We start from the raw sequence: 16,047 nt of genomic DNA, 5'->3' as shown, positions 1-16,047 counted from the left end.
TCCACACAGTCTCTTTGCTTTACTGCTAATAAATTACTTCATGCTAGGATCTCTTTGTCATGGTTACAAATGGGATGTTTCCTGCTACCTGGCATCTACAGCTGTGAATGGGGAAACCCTACAAACAGAGGCAGCAGTACCCTGAAGAAAACACAAGTTCCTTTTGTACCCCCAACAGCTGCACTGTAGGAAAAGAATGTAGGGCTTTCTAAAGAATGTACCTCCCAGATACTTTGGGAGTTGTTTTTAGACCTCATTGCAGTCTACAAATGCCTTGTAAGGGGAAGAGGAGGGGCAGACACTGATCTCCTATCCCTGGTGACCAGGGATAGGACCTGAGGGAATGGCCTGAAGTTGTGCCAGGGCAGGTTTAGGTTAGAACCAGAAAAAGGTTCTTCACCCAGAGGGTGGTTGGGCACTGGAACATACTCCCCAGGGAAGTGGTCACAGCACCAAACCTGACAGAGTCCAAGAAATGTTTGGGCACATGGTGTGATTCTCAGGGATGGTCCTGTGACAAGCCAGGAGTTGGACCAATGACTCTTGTGGGTCCCTTCCATCTCAGCTTCTGTGATTCTGTAAATAAATGTCCAGAAGAACCACAGATACTTTTGGACCCCTCATCTCCTGGCCTTGGCTAGCAGAAAGAAGGTGCAGAGAAACATTAGCAGAACCCACTAGAATGTGCAGGATGCCAAACCACATTGTCTGGGTTCTCACCCCTGCCCCTTTACACAACCAGCGTCATAATGAGAATTGGTACCTTTCCTTCGTTCCACGCACTCTTTCCACTCACTTTGCCTCAAATGCAGATGGGCAAGATAAGGCTACATATTGTCACAAAAACCTCCAGTACTTGATTTTGGTGTTCAGCCTTTAACAGTTGCTAACTGTTTTGCCCCAAACAAACTGGAGGTCAGCCTTCTGACTAGTATCAGGAGGCCCCACTGAGAACCACCATCCCAGGCAGTTTTGCTGGTTTAAAGTGTGGTGAAAGCCAGAGATTCAGCTGTCATTCTGGATCCTGCCTGAGGCACAGACTCTGCAGCGTGGGATAAAATTACACTTCCACACCCCATGCAATACCTGTTTTGTAAGTATACAGTTTCAGTTTCCAGGACTATCAGTTTAATGCCCTTGAAGATGCCAAGTTCCCTTTTCTTTCAGGTATCTGAAGTTTGCTTTAGCTATAGACACACAGTAACACACAACAACTGAACTAAAAGTTAGACAATCTGAGTTTAAAAAGAAATACGTATTTCACTAATACATGCAGAACATGGAGACTAAACACCCAAACAGTCATGATAGAAGAAATCTCCTCCATCTCTCTGGAAGGACAAACCTTTCATATGAATAAGCAATATGCACAAACATTACCAGCCACACAACAGTGGCAAGATCTGCTGGTGGTCACTGACATCACTGTCATTCACGAAAGGACTGAAAAAAGCCTTTCTCTTGTTTTCAAGATGACAAAGAATCAGTGCTACTGTTCAGACAGCTAAGACATGTATGTCTAGCTTTGTATTAGCAATACTCAATCAGCAGATTAGAGGTACCCTCCCCCTTGATCAGTTTTAAATAAGCAGGATGGTGAAGGACTCCATTGCTGAGACTTTTCATTAATTTTTCATAAATGTCAAAATTATTTCAGTTATTAAGTATTCAAATCCATAATCCAGAAGCATGAGCATTACTTTTCCAGCCTTGTCAAATGAGAGTTTTAGAAACACATTATCAACAGTTGAGAAAGTCTTCCTTCTAAGAAGAAGGAGAGGAGGCATCACTTAAAAATTTCATAAAATTGAGTAAGGTTTTAAGACTACATCCAAGGCACACAGAATTAACAGAGCAGAGGAGGGAAATCCTGAAGCTTTTTGAATTGTTTGTGCCTGAATTCAAGGAATGTCTGAAGCTGAAGTTCACGCACATAGGATGGATACCTGTAATTAAACACTAATCTACTCAGTCATACCTTTGTGATTTACGTACAGAACCACATAAACACACTCTCTTCAGTCACAGAAACAATATCTGTTTTACTACACAAGCTTTAAGGAAACACTGAGGCTGTTAAGTTCCTGTTTTTTCTGGTTTCTTTGTGAATATAGCTACAGAACTTCTGGAAAGCTGGTAACTAAACCAAAAACCAATGCAAGTGCAAAATAAGCTTCTGTAAACCGATAGAAATTGTATTTGAAGAGTGCACTATGTAGCAAAACTTCTGTATGTTATAACAAGAAAGGAGAATAAATACTGTTAATAAAGGTAAAAAAGGATATTCAAAGTAATTTTTATTTGCACTCTTCTACTACACAACAGGATCTCGAGACCCTGCAATAGTGGATGCCATACAGATATATCACAAAAATGCAGGCCCCGTCCCAAAGCCAAGAGGAGGAAAGGAAGTTAAAATATTTGTTGAAAAAACAGTGAATACAGTTCGCATCAAAGGAAAGGAAGTATCAGGAGCACATGTCTATAAAGGTCACTGCAGGCTTTTAATACCTCCAGACTGAAAAGAAAAATCCTTAACATTGTCATTATTTGTTTACACTGGAGAAGCAAACTCATTGCCTACCAGACTTCTCCAATTTCAATGCAGACAGCCAGACAAGCAAAGGAATGGCTGATACCAAAATCGATTTAAAGAAAACCTCGCAGATGCCAGCAACTAAGACCCACATTAATATTTGTTTCCCAGATCACAAAAACAATTCTCATAAAAAGTCTAATCAAGCCTTAGTACTCTGACAAGACCTGAACTATGAAAATATTGTTTATTTTAAACCTTGCAATGATATTCAAATACCCTTAACGGAGGAAGGAATTTCTTTACTTTGGCGTATCGGATCCATTAAAGGCCTCTTGGGCTTTATACTGCTGTACCAAGGCAAGTCCAGCATGATAACAGAAACTGCAGATGAAGAAAACATTTAGCCTGTCTCCCACAAAAAATGACACTGACTTAGAATGTGCTAGAGAGACAAAAAATAAAAAAGAAACATCTCAGCAGCTTCAGGTGCTTGCTGAGCAAAAATGGCAGGTAAAGAACTAAGACAGGGCAAACCCTGTAAAGTAGCAAGAGAACAACAAACACTGAAGATCCACGAAAGCCCCACGTGGGTCCATCACCCAGACAGAACTGCACTGGAGTGACCTTACTTGGTACCAGGTGAGAAGAACAGCACCCTGGGTACATGCATTCTCCATTACCAGGCATTCCAGCCTAACCCACCTAATGACTGATAACATTCAAATAGATAAACGTAGCTATTTACCTACATGTATCACTGTGCAAACGGCGTTCTGGTCTAGGGACACTATGAGCTATTTTAAGTATTTAGTAAAATGAAAAGCAAAATAATATAGTTTCAGAATATTTTGTACCATTTCCTATATTATTTCTCACCAGGAGCAGTCAAGGTAAGCTAACAAATTTTTATCTTCTTAAAACCATGTGCACTTGTTCGCTTGCTAGCTGTGCTACTGTGCACATTCATCTACTTACATTTCACAGCAAGAAGAGAAAATAAAGGAATAATCAAAAATCAAATCTTGGTTAAGCAGGAGAGACAAAGGATAAGCACATCTGTATAACTCCTGCAAGTAGAAAAGAGTAGTTAAGTCAACAAACTGTTGGGAAACTAGCAGGGCCATTGAACAAAACCAGGAAAATTACTGATTTTTAGCTTTATGGACTGTTGACTCTGGAAGCCATCCAGCGGGTGATAAAGGAAAGTAGTATGCTTCTTAAAACATCAAGAACTCAATAACCTTACACTAGAGTTTGGATCTCCATTTATATGCGCAGTTTCAAATACACAGAAGAGCAGGTAACTATGTACACAAGACCATAACACAATAGGCACATTAACAATGACTAGCAATATACATTTTATCATGAAGCTCTAACCAGTTAGGTTTTTTGCCATTCTGAGAAAAAAAAAGTACAAGCAAACTCAAAAAAACCCCAACAAACAAAACTTGAGTTCTGAATTTGTTTGTGAAAGCTACCAAGCTACCTTTTTTTTTCTTCAGAAAAAGAAAATAATCAGTTAGCTGTAAATTATTCAGCTCTAATTAATACACATAGTATAAATTGGCTATTTAAATGCTTTCTAGCCTCTCCTGTTACACGGTAGAATAGTGACAACAGAAATTTAAAACAGTGTCTTGAGGCTACAAACTAATATTTGTTTTGTAAACAAAAACTGATACAATCCATCCCATCCTTCCCCCCCCCCACCCCCCCAAAAGGGGTGCTCATACACATAGAATCACTTGAGCACCAAGAAAAAGAATAAAAACAGTCACAATTGTAAGTAGCAGAATCCCTGCCAGAGCAAGAGAATTTAAACACTAGGATCCATGTGGGAAACAGGAATTACATGATACAGGACAGACAGTGGGTACACAGGCTTGACAGACCTGCTATAAATCAGTGGCCATCAGCATCCCTCTGCCACCACTGCTTACCTACCTTAAGCACCATAAATATTTTTCTTTAACAATTTGTTGGTTTTGTGTTTGGGTTCTCTGTTTGTTTTGTTGTCAGACTTGTATAAGTCAGCATTTTCGAACAATGTATTTTTCTATACTCTGCCAAAGGCACAGTGCCCCTCCCGCACACGAAAGGAAGTATAGACAGTTTCACATTGTCTTTGGCAAAGCTGTCTTCTATAGCAGGCAGGCATTGCATTCTGTACTCTCCAAGCCTACAACCACCTTGTTTTTAACAGTTATTTATCCAGACTGTAAACAGAAATCAAAGCAAACACACAGAAACTCACGGATATATTTCTGGTGCAGGACCCTTATCCCTACCAGAAGATATGTGATTAATAACTAAAAAGTGGTTTTTTCTTCATAGCCAAAGCAGCTGATTGCATAACAAGCCAGGGGATTTAAATACACCTATCATGCACAGCACATTTGTGAGTGCCAACATGAACTGCCAAGCTGCACCAGTCACTTACAGATGCTCTGTAGCACACAGAAGAGCTAATAAAATACTGCTGTGCCTGCTGTGCAGCACATCCCACATGCAGCCCTGATCACACTGCAGAACAGCAACGTACCTTTCAGTCTTTTGGAATTCCCATTTTTTTGCTGCTCATCCTCTTCATTAATGGTGAATAAACCTGGGGGACTTGGCCTGGGACTTTTCTTCAGTCTCTCTTGTCGGAGGGCAGTAGTTGAACCAGGCATGTTGCTGTTGCCTCTTGCTTATTAAAAAAAAGTAAGAAACTCCAGCCCCTGATTAGCCGCTAGCTACAACGCTGTCTGTTCATTTGAGCACTTGTAACAGATCCCCTATGGATAAGCAGTATGCAAACAGCTGACAAATAACAACATCCAGTCGGCAGCAAAAGGCTTGCAGTCAGTCGTTCCCCCCTTTGAAGAAAAGCCCTAATTAAAGGCACATTGCTTTGGATGCTGCTCTTTGCTGTTAACCTGCTCAATCAGACCCCAGCTCCAGGTTCCTTGCGGCAGCACCTTCTTCCCTGCAACCCTCTTCCAGCTACAGCACACTAAAATATTCAGCACGCAATACAAGAGGAGAAAATATGATACGCCGCTGTTAACAGTTGCCCTGACAACACTGACACATCCTAATCAAAGGAGGGTCTATGAGTGCTGTCTCCTCAGCTGCAGCAAGCCGGCCCTGGGAATGCTGTGTCCTGCACGCTCATGGAGAGCTGGAAGCACCTCGGCAGCAGGGGCTGCTCCTTCCTCCTTGCATGGCAGCAGGAGAATGGAGCTGTGGTTGCACAAGCAGATGAGCACTGAGTGAAAAGAAGCCTGGAAGGCTCCAGGCATGAACCTGCTTTTTGCTCAGCTGCTCTGCTTATTCATGTTTAGAAATTTCAGCCTAACCTAAAATAATGAGGATGAGTCTTCTTCTATATTTGCATGTCTTGGGTGTCATGTGTGCCACCACCTCCCCACCCCCCTTAATCACCTTCCTATGCAGTACATACCTTTTGCATTAGGAATGCATACACCCACAATTACAGGCGGGTGTTGGAACTTTCTTTTCCACATGTGAAAACGCGAAAATGAGAATTTCTAGCTTGCGTGGACAACATGGGGCAACAAAATTCTGAATATTCTGTACCACACCATTAGTTTTACAGTTCCAACTATTAACATACATTTTGCAAAATGAGCAAAGTCCAAACAGCCTGGGGAAGTTTTAATTAATTGATTTCCCTCACATGCTGGCATTCTGGATTTTCTTTAGCCATTTACAACAGAATGCTTGCTCACAAGTTTTGCAATCTGAATGTTCCATCCTTCACGGCTGCAAATGCCACTATGTAACATGCTGGATGTTTCAGCTGAGAGACTCTTTACTCGTCATCCACTTCCACCTCAATTCAGTGTGTGCTCACCATTTCAAAATGCTACTAAAGAAAAACTGCCAGCTAGAATCACTCTATAATTGTAAAAGTATAATACTTTATTACTTTTCCTCACTTCAGGGTTGTTTTGTTTTGGTTGGTTTTTTGTTTTGTGGGTTTTTGGGGTTTTTTAAGAGAATCTTGATGTAACCTGATCAGCCACCACAAGATGGCACAGACATTAGCTGACAAGTCTGTAGGTGGCTCATTGAAAACTCTGAGTTATACGGATATATATGATGGATGGTATATGATCACCTCAATGACACGGGTAACAATACTGAAGAAGGGTCAGAGTTTATGACACAAACTATGTTGACTATCACGGTGGCCTGGGATGCTCTTTACAGAGGAGTCCTGGATCATGCTCAGCTGGCAGGATAGCTCTGTTCTTGCACATCTCAGGCTCATGAGCCAGGAACACAGTGGATGGAGAAGAACACAGCACCACCTGAAGGCTCAGCTGCACTGTTCTTCCTTCTCCAGCTCAGGCACAAAACACCCAACCAAACCAGAAGCATTTTGCAGGAGGGTACCATTTCTCACCGTGCCCAGAGCCCACCTCTAGTATGTATTTCCTCCTGGCTACATCCTGCTTCTTGGCTACACCTTGGACTCTGGGCGTACACGGCAGCTGTACATGATGACATCTGTCTACTGTTAGAGACACTTTGTACTACAGGGTGTGGACAGAAGAGTAAGGAAAAAAGCTCTAACGCAAGCTATTCTTTGGCTCAGCAATTTGCCTTCTGGCATTTGTACGGGCACTTCTACTTTATTCCATAAAGAGAAACAGCTTCATTCCTCCACCTAATGCCCATCCACCTAATGCCTCCCACAAACACTACATAACAGTAGATGCATTGCCACAGAAAGTGGACAGTAGTTAGTACCACCATTACTTTTCATATGTGCCAAGACCTGCCAACAGAACAAAAGTAACAGAAAACAATAAGTATATGATAACTTCATTAAATATTGCTCCACCCCGTTTCACTGCTTTAAGTCACTAAGTAAGGATTCCTACCCTTTTAAAAATGATGTTTAATCATCTTTGATTGCTAGACTCCTTAAATAGGCATTTCAAAAAATATAAGTATATAACACACAAAAATACACCTGAATGGAGTGGCTTCCCAGCTTACAGGTATGTTGACTGTTTCAGCATCTCCATTTCCTATTATTGAAGGAGTCATGCAGAACAGCTACAGGACTGAGGATGACTTCCTTGGTCCTTGCAGGATCTCCTGCACCCACCCATAAAAGTGACTTGCCCTCTGTACAAAATGCAGTAATAACCGAGTTTGGTGAAGACTGATTTGGGCAATAACACACAGGCAACTGAGGTGTTGGTACATATTTCTTCCTGTTGTCTTACTAATGCAGAGGTGACAGAGGAAAAGTGTCAATATCACATTCAGCTTACACAGCAAGATTTTATTTCAAGGTCCCTGTGGTTAAAAACTATGCCAGCTCACACCATGTTTCCAAATGCCAAACAAAATGTGACCTTTTACCTACAGAAGACACCTATTATAATAAAAAATACCCCATAACTTTAGGCACTTGGGGATTTTTTTTTTTTTTTGTGAAAAACATTCCTAAAAACACTATTAAGCATACATTAAAGGTACCAATACTGCATAAAAAAAGACTGTACTGACAACCCCTCCTTCCTCAAGCCACTGGTTTAGGGCAGAAAAAGAAGTTCCTGAAGTATCCCTATCAGGAAAGCTTTTTTTATTTCAGCTTTGTCTCATCTACATGGGAGCTTCTATACGAAAACTGGGATGAAAGCAACATTCCCTTGAGGGAACGAAGGGGTGGATAATTTTAGTAACAAGGCTGTTAAACTCTTCAAAAAAAAAAAGACAAAACAAAAGGAACAATTTTCTTACATAACCCCTATTATTGATTTTTTTCCCCCTCTAATCATTAGTCATCATATGTATAAAAACAATCACAGCTGAGCTCTCTTACTGATGGAGTGAGATTCTCTCAGTGGATGGAGTGAGGGCAACTGCATATCTTGAGGGCAGTGGGTCATTTTGGGGTTTTCGTTTTTACAACACCTGCAAACTCATTATCAGACAAACCACTACACTTAAACACACCCACTTGCATCCACTGGATTCTATAGGTATAATTACCAGCACAAAACATCATCTGATAGGCAAGTCTTGAACAGCAGCTTGAACAAGGACTATTAGGACAATTATAGCATGATATGGGAAATGTAAATATTTACGACAACATGCTGAGTGATGTTTCTGCTTTACCATCACATATTAAGACTTGATACCTTTACCCATGAAATGAAAAGGAAGTTGAAGCCAGTCACTTGAACTCTAGATTTGCTATTCTCTCTCATTGACAGGATTGTTTCATCCCCTGTAAACTATCCAAACTGTACATCAAGCTATTACTGTGATTTAGAGTATAATGAGTTGCACGTAAATTTACATTCCACAGCCACTGCCCTGTGAAAGGTTCCCCTCAACTTACATGTGTTTTGTATCAAGAAATAGATCAAGAAAATATATTATTTTAGCATACATTCCTTTACAGATTGCCACTATTTCATTGTTATTTCTGATTTTCTTCTAACTGAGGGGTTCAGGGCAAGGTAAGTATATATCTTATATACTTAGGATAAGAAATGATATAGAATTTTGCATCTACAGTCATTTTTTCCCTGCATGAAACAATAGGGTTCCACAGGGAACTATGTTCCAAATGTTTCTTTCTTGGGAAAAAAAGATCAGGAAAATTCAGTTAAAACCTCCCATCCTGCAAAAACGTTACAACAAAAAATTTTCAACATACCTACTCATCAAAACACACAATCATATTTTGTATAGACATTTTCAACATTAATCATCTATGTCAAAAACTTTTTCTAAGAACTCCTTTAAAAATACGTAATACAGGCAGTGCTAGATCATACAGTATCTCAAATTTGAAGGGATCCATAAAGATCATTAACTCCAACTCCCTATTCCTCACAGGACTATGTTGGAATACACATACACAAGCTAAAATTCAAACTCAATCTATTCTTAGTTTTCTTCGGGAGTCATATGTCTGTTTACTTTCTACTTCACTAGGTTTTAAATCAGGAAGTCAGGCCTAAAAGATGGAAATAATAGGGCCTTTTTTTTTTTCCTCCTCGTATGAGAAAACAGCTATTTACCCAGCATCAGAGGACCGGAAAACTCCTTTTCAATGGCATGTAAATCTAAGACAAAACAAACTAGCCTTAAAAAGACAGGCAGGATTCATCCCTACACCTGGTTTTGTGTTTTTTTACAGTTAACTTGGAAATAACAAATATAGCCACTGTATCAGAAAAAACCACTTGCTTCCATTAAGTCAACCACTGTCTCAAACACCTAATTTTTTCCACTGCTGCTCTCTATTTTCTCTTCCTTCTACCTCTTCTTTTCCAAAAAAGACACATAATAACCTTGTCTTTACAGAGGTTTCTAAGTTTCTCTTGAAAGATATCTGTAAGGCCTCACTTTTATATACAAGACAATAAAGGCTCAGCCAATTCTTTTACTGCAGTAACTGAATTTTTTTAAACAACTTCAGTATACAAACATCTGATATAATAAAGGATTTCTTCTTTTCACCTTCTTGGAAAAAAACAAAACGTCCCTTGAATTAATCAGTAAGAACATAAAATGCTAGAGAATAATAAGGGAAATCTTCTTCCCAGTTTGCTGTCCCTCTGACGTGTGACAGTGCCACACACTGGACTAAGGGCTGTTAAGAGCTCCTCAGAAGTGACTAAACAGAAGGTAAGTGTTAACTCTTTCCCCTTCTGCCAAAGAAAACTAAACCTGTGTGCATTTCCATGCATAGGAAAAATTTAGGAGAAGGCTGGAAGCCCTGCCCTGTTTTGAGTCAAACTCATTCATCAGCACAAAAAGGCATGTGAACATGAGGAGTTCATCAAGAACTCATCAAGAACTTAATCAAGAGTCTCATCATTCACAAACACTTTGCACACATACACACCAATAAAACAATCAAATACAAGGCTTACATTAACAAGTGTGTCACATTTTTTAGTTAAATTAATTTGCATAGTATGACTAATTATAAACATTGCACAAGGCACACCACAATGAATCAAAAACATATTAGATCATTCTTAGTCAATGCTCCCTATTTATATGTAACAGAATGATATTGGATTATGCCCCATAGTAGAACATACCGTGTAACTTCAATCAATGGTCAGTTAAATAAGGAAAGGCAGCAAGGAATTGGGTGTTCAAAGGACAGTAGGAAACAGGAATCTGGTAGAAGACAGAAGTCACCAATTCTAATTGCTCTACAACTAATAGCCAGGGCAATGATGCCACTGCTTCTCTCTTAAAAAAAAAAAAAAAAAGCTTATTTTTTAAAATACCTGCATTTTATATGTGTCAGGAGAACCAAGCATTTGCATAGCACTCAAAATTAAGAGCACTTATGTACATACTAAGCTTTTCAGTGGAAATGAATACCTCAAAGAAAAGGCTCCAAGCTTTTTCACAGAAATGTGGACATGAAAGAAAAGGCAATATGCCAAGACCAAATTAAAATTTTTTTCCATTGTTGTATTACTGACAGTATCTGATGGATGGAATCCTATGAACTGTGTTAATTACCAGTGCTTTCCTGACATCTTAGTTCCCAACATGTTTCTTAGAAGATGACCAAGATGTCTGGACTTTTGGATAAGGGAGAACACAGAGTTTCAGATAGAGAGATGAGGAATATTTGGAGATGTCAGTACTGTATTTCTCCCCTCAGTAATCTAGTCTCACAGTGACTCTCCTCCTGGAGCACAAATCATTCTGTCACCTCTCTGAAGAATCTCATTGTCAACAAGAGTCAGGGTTTCTAACTCCATTTATTTGAACAGTGAGGGAGCCTAGTGCTGCCTGTCATCTTAGCAGACAACCTACGGTTGTTTCCGTTGAACTCTGACAGATCTCCTAGAATACAAATATTCAAGCTTTCTCTCTAAAGCCAGGAAGAAGGATATAAATATACCTTCTACTTGTTTTCATGAAAGCAAATATGGCATGACTCCAGAACCAACACTACAGGAGAGCTGCAGAATTAAACCTGAACCAGTCTCACAAATACACCATTTCTCATGCATGTGTAAGGTAAAAAAGAATATAATATACACATAATCTGTTCTGCCATAGTTCCTAGCAGGCCACTGCATTTCTCTAATAGAAGTCACATAGAGGGGATCCTCTTCCTGAAGGAAGGATAGATATGCAAAGAGAGTCACGACAACAACAGCAGCAGCACACTGTGGCTTGTATTGTGGATGTAGACTTACACATACTTTTTTCAAGTGGAAAAGAAAGTATGTTGTTGTAAGGTTATGCAGTATTTACATAATTGAGGCAATTATTGCTCTGATCATTTAATTACCTTTAACACCACAAATAATTTTCAGCTCTAAAGTATTAAATTTGTTTATCTGGGATGCTAACAAATCATGTGAATAAAATATTAGCTATCTCAGAGTACTGTGAATTTACAACATTTTGCAGTTTGAAACAGCACATACACAAGTACATCTCTTTGCAAAATTAAGCCCAAGAAAAACAGCAATGCATATTACTTTAACTAGATTAGTAGAAGTTCTCTTTCTGTACTGGAAGTACCATGTAAGCCAGATGTTTGACCATCACGTAACAGGCCTGATTCTTCATAAACTTGGATTTTTTTTTTTTTTCCTGCGTCAGGGTTTGGCTCTGTGGGTTTTGTGTGTCTGTGCGTGTGGAGTTACTTTGGGTTTGAATTTTTTTGGGGGGAGGGAATTTTTTTGGACATGGTTGGATTGTTGTTGGTATTGAGTTTGTGTTTGTTGTGGCTTGTTTCACACACACACCTCTCTCTCTCTTTCTTTTTTTTTTTTTTTTTTTTTTTTTTTTTACACACTAGCAATGCTGGGCATAGATGAGTGGAGAAAGCCTGACCCCCATTACACAATAAGCACATAAAAAGGCTTGTTCAAAGTTTTCCACAGTGTGCAGTCCTTGCACAGACATTACTTGACCAATGAGAGATACCAAGACACAGTAGTTGAACAGCTTTCTAAAGCTGAGGGACAGCTGCTATGAGGATTTTAACCTAAATTTAAATTAGTTGTTTCATTTTCATTCTACAAGATACTGATAAATCCGAGTCTCTGTGCATTCAGAACTGCCTCAGAAATTGTTAATGTGGGACCAAAGATATAATCATAAGCTCTGATACACAATTTCAAAGTCCGAATAGGTTTTAATCAGAGGAGGATGGCAATAGAAGAATTGCAGACCCACAGTTTATATATTAAAAGATAGAAAGGCTTCACGATGTACTAATATTTAGATGATCATGGATGGAAATTGGAGCACGCCTACCACACACAAGCTTCAACACTCGCAGCATTGTGAGCACACACCATCGCGGCAGTGTCCATTTGGCGGCAGGTCCCCGCTTCCCCACGGCGCCTGGCGCTCCCACAGTCCCTGTTTACGGTACGGGTGAGCGCAAGGAGCCGGGGCGGCGGTGACCCTCGGGCGGTGCCGCAGCCTGTGCTGGAGCACCAGGACCCCCCCGTGCCGGTGGCTGGGCACGGGCATAGTCCATCCCCTCCCGCGGCCGCAGCGAGACGGGAACAGCAGCGCCCTGCAGCCGGCAGCTCCCCTTTGAAGGAACATAAATCGCCTGAGCCTGCCAGAGACAAAACCCGCGTGTCACAACACACTCGTGTAAATCCTCCCCAGCAAAACACGTTGGCACTGCTGGGAAAGAGCCATGGGAACCAGAGCACGCCTTCAGCTCCCACCCACTCTATGCTTTCTGTACTTTCGTGTTTTCCCTAATAATTTATCTATTCGTCAGAAAAAAAAAAAAAAAAAACCAAACACAGTAAGATGAAATTTGATTTATTCTCAGATGGAGAAAATACCAGGATAAGCAAGCAACAGATATGAAGTCCCATCAGCAGTTAAAGAGCGAGCACGTCAAGTGTTCGGCTTTCACAAGCCACCTGGCACTGGCATCATTTAAAGTGCAGATTTGTTTTGCTGCAAAAAGTACAGAGTAATACTAAGCTCACTTAGAAGAGAGCACTAACTACAACAGTACACAAAACCATAGCATTAAAGCTTCTTTGCGACATTACAAACAATTGCTCTCTCTGGTATCCCAGAGTTTAAGCAAATTGTTACCTGCGCACAAAGCTGGCCGAGGCAGCCCGGAGCACGCGCGGGGAACTATCACAGGCAGTGTTTATGGATGGGCAACCATAAAATGAGGTGCCTCAGAAGCTTCTCCGTGTGGTATTCCCCACAAGAGGGCCCCTCTCATCTCAGGAATCACTGAAGAGCTTGTTAGTGCTATTAGATGCTCGAGTAGCTACGACTGAAAAATTCTAACTGGTATATGTTAGTATATCCCCTGAGCACTGTACTCATTTTGCCACTTATACATTTATGAAAAGAAAAAACAACCCTTCAGCCTGATAATTAAACCATTTACCCAAAGAAAGCTAGTTAAATGCAGCAGACCATCTGCCAATACAGGGAGCCACTTGCAACATCTCCCTGCAAACCCCGTGTGGTGATGTTGAAGCTTTCCCCAGGATCAGCCCTGAAAGTCCACGTGTGTAGCCACAGGAGGCAAGGAAAGAGACAAACCAGACACACACCACAACACACACACACACAGAGAGCTTTGTTTTTTAAACAGAATCAATAGGTCAACCAGTAGGTAATTTCACTAAACACAGATGGGATGTTGCCCTTCCTGACGAGCCGGATCCAGACACAGGTGTTCCGCTTGCAGAGCAGACTGCAGTCAAAGCCATCTGCGTGGCCCTCCCTGGGCACACACATCTGCTCACTCACGGATGGACCAAAGAGCCACAGAAGCAGATCCTGAAGTACTTTGAGGTTGTTCCTGTTTGTGAACGCCTGCAAAGCAGCCCCTGTGATAACTCAGAGACCTAAAAGGATCTCAACAGACAACAAACAACTTCACAGAAGTTTAACATTTCACAGACAAGGAAGTTTCGAGTGAACTTTAACAGCACAAAGCAATTTAAATTCAAAATACTCAAGAATTTATGAAAGCAGATCCTTCTGTCTACAAATGTCCTGATGAGTAAAAGTTCAACACAGCAGCCTGAAATGAAACTATAAAGCAAACTCAGAATAAATCTAGGAACATAAGTCCTTTTAAAACAGAACATACACAAAATACATGTCACCTGTTGGCTCATTTCTAGTTTTGGTACGTAATTAGAAAAAGACTGACAATCCAGCTAAAAAAACCAAAACAAAACAAAACATCAGCAATGTAAGGTAGAGAACTCAAAAAGATTTTGTTAGAAATGGCTTCAAAAAAAACAGACAGTCAGTTCTTCCTGAAAGTGAAATCAATGCAGTTGCAAACTCTGAAGCACATAGGAACCCAGATGCACATCGTTTCTGAAGCTGAACTTTAGAGTGATGCCTGGGAGTGACTTGCAAGGATTTCTGAGCAGAACCACAGTATTTCTAAGTCTAATGAAGACAGCACTTGGATGGGTTTGCCCACAGTCATTGCTTGTGACTGCATGTCTGCATTACATAAAGTATGTATTAAAAATATTATACTGGGGAAACACAATCAATTAGCCAACAGCCATATGGCCTATTCATATGCTGTTTTGATAGAAAAGCGCACTCTTTGATTTAGAGATAAACTTAGACATATGTTAGAGAAGGACTAGCAAAGGGTGAGTGGAATTGGACTGTGGAGGGAGGTAAAAAAAGGAAAAAAGGACTAAAAGTTGGAGTCAGACTTCACAGTCCAGCAAGCAGCAAAAACAAACAGCATCCGCGCCTACAACAGTGATACAGCGGTCGATCCGCTTGCGTAAGCCAAAATCTCCTCCCTGCACCCTCCTCGCCCTTAGGGCCAAAATAAAAGCGGGTTAAAACACTCTCGCAGTGTACATCCCTCCTTAGAGAAGACGCAAGGACATCTCCCCGCTTTCCCTATAGGAAATAAGGGCTTGCAGCAGCCCGTCGCTCGCACGCGTTTGAGGCGCAGCCAAGCCCCGGGGCCCCGCAGCGGGCCTCGCTCGGCAGGCGCCGGGGCGCAGCCACCAGGTACCTTGACCCTGCCGAGCCGTCCCTCCGCCCTCGCCGGGGCTCACCCCGTCCCCGTTAGCAGCGTGACCTTACTGCGGCAGGTCAGTGCTACCTCCAACCCCGACCAAAGCCCGCAGCCCGGCGGCCGTCCCCTCCGGACCCCTTCCTCGCCGGACAGCTCCACACCCCGCGTTAGCCCCGCCGCCGTGCGGGCGCCCGGCAGCACTCCAAGCTAGGAACGAAGGTTCCAAAAGCACCAGCGGCGACCCGGGAACGACAGCGTGGCCCCGCCGATGCCCCTGCGCGGGGTCGGGGGGGTCTCGCTGCTACGACGGGCACGGTTCGGGCGCGCCGCCCCCACCGGCGCAGCTCTGCCCGCCGCCCGGGCCGACCCTCGGCTGCCCCCGGCCGGGTCGCGGTGGTGCCCTGGGGAAGGCAGCGAAGCCTCCGCAGAGCCGGGCGGCCGCGGAGCGCCCCCGCACCTGTTGCGGACG

The 16,047-nt window shown here is 41.9% G+C and overlaps 1 protein-coding gene across 9 annotated transcripts in view; it reads right to left on the bottom strand.

The window, feature by feature from the left end:
* Positions 1-16,047, bottom strand: part of MAP7 (microtubule associated protein 7) — a 111,712-nt gene that overhangs the window by 95,143 nt on the left and 522 nt on the right. For 2 of the 9 annotated variants that reach the window (XM_042017444.1, XM_042017446.1), the window contains exon 1: positions 5,085-5,807. In XM_042017444.1, coding sequence (XP_041873378.1) covers positions 5,085-5,214 — 130 coding nt within the window. In that variant the 5' untranslated portion in view covers positions 5,215-5,807. Of the gene's footprint in view, positions 1-5,084; positions 5,817-15,554; positions 15,565-16,047 lie in introns of those variants that run through there. The other 7 variants (XM_042017454.1, XM_042017455.1, XM_042017449.1 and 4 more) reach the window with 5 other exon arrangements.

Source organism: Corvus kubaryi, unplaced genomic scaffold (genome assembly GCF_017639235.1).
Source record: "Corvus kubaryi isolate FWS band 111438036 unplaced genomic scaffold, C.kubaryi_AGA036_p1.0 split3-73, whole genome shotgun sequence".
In the NCBI taxonomy this organism is placed as follows: domain Eukaryota; kingdom Metazoa; phylum Chordata; class Aves; order Passeriformes; family Corvidae; genus Corvus; species Corvus kubaryi.
This window is presented reverse-complemented; position numbering and strand designations above follow the sequence as displayed.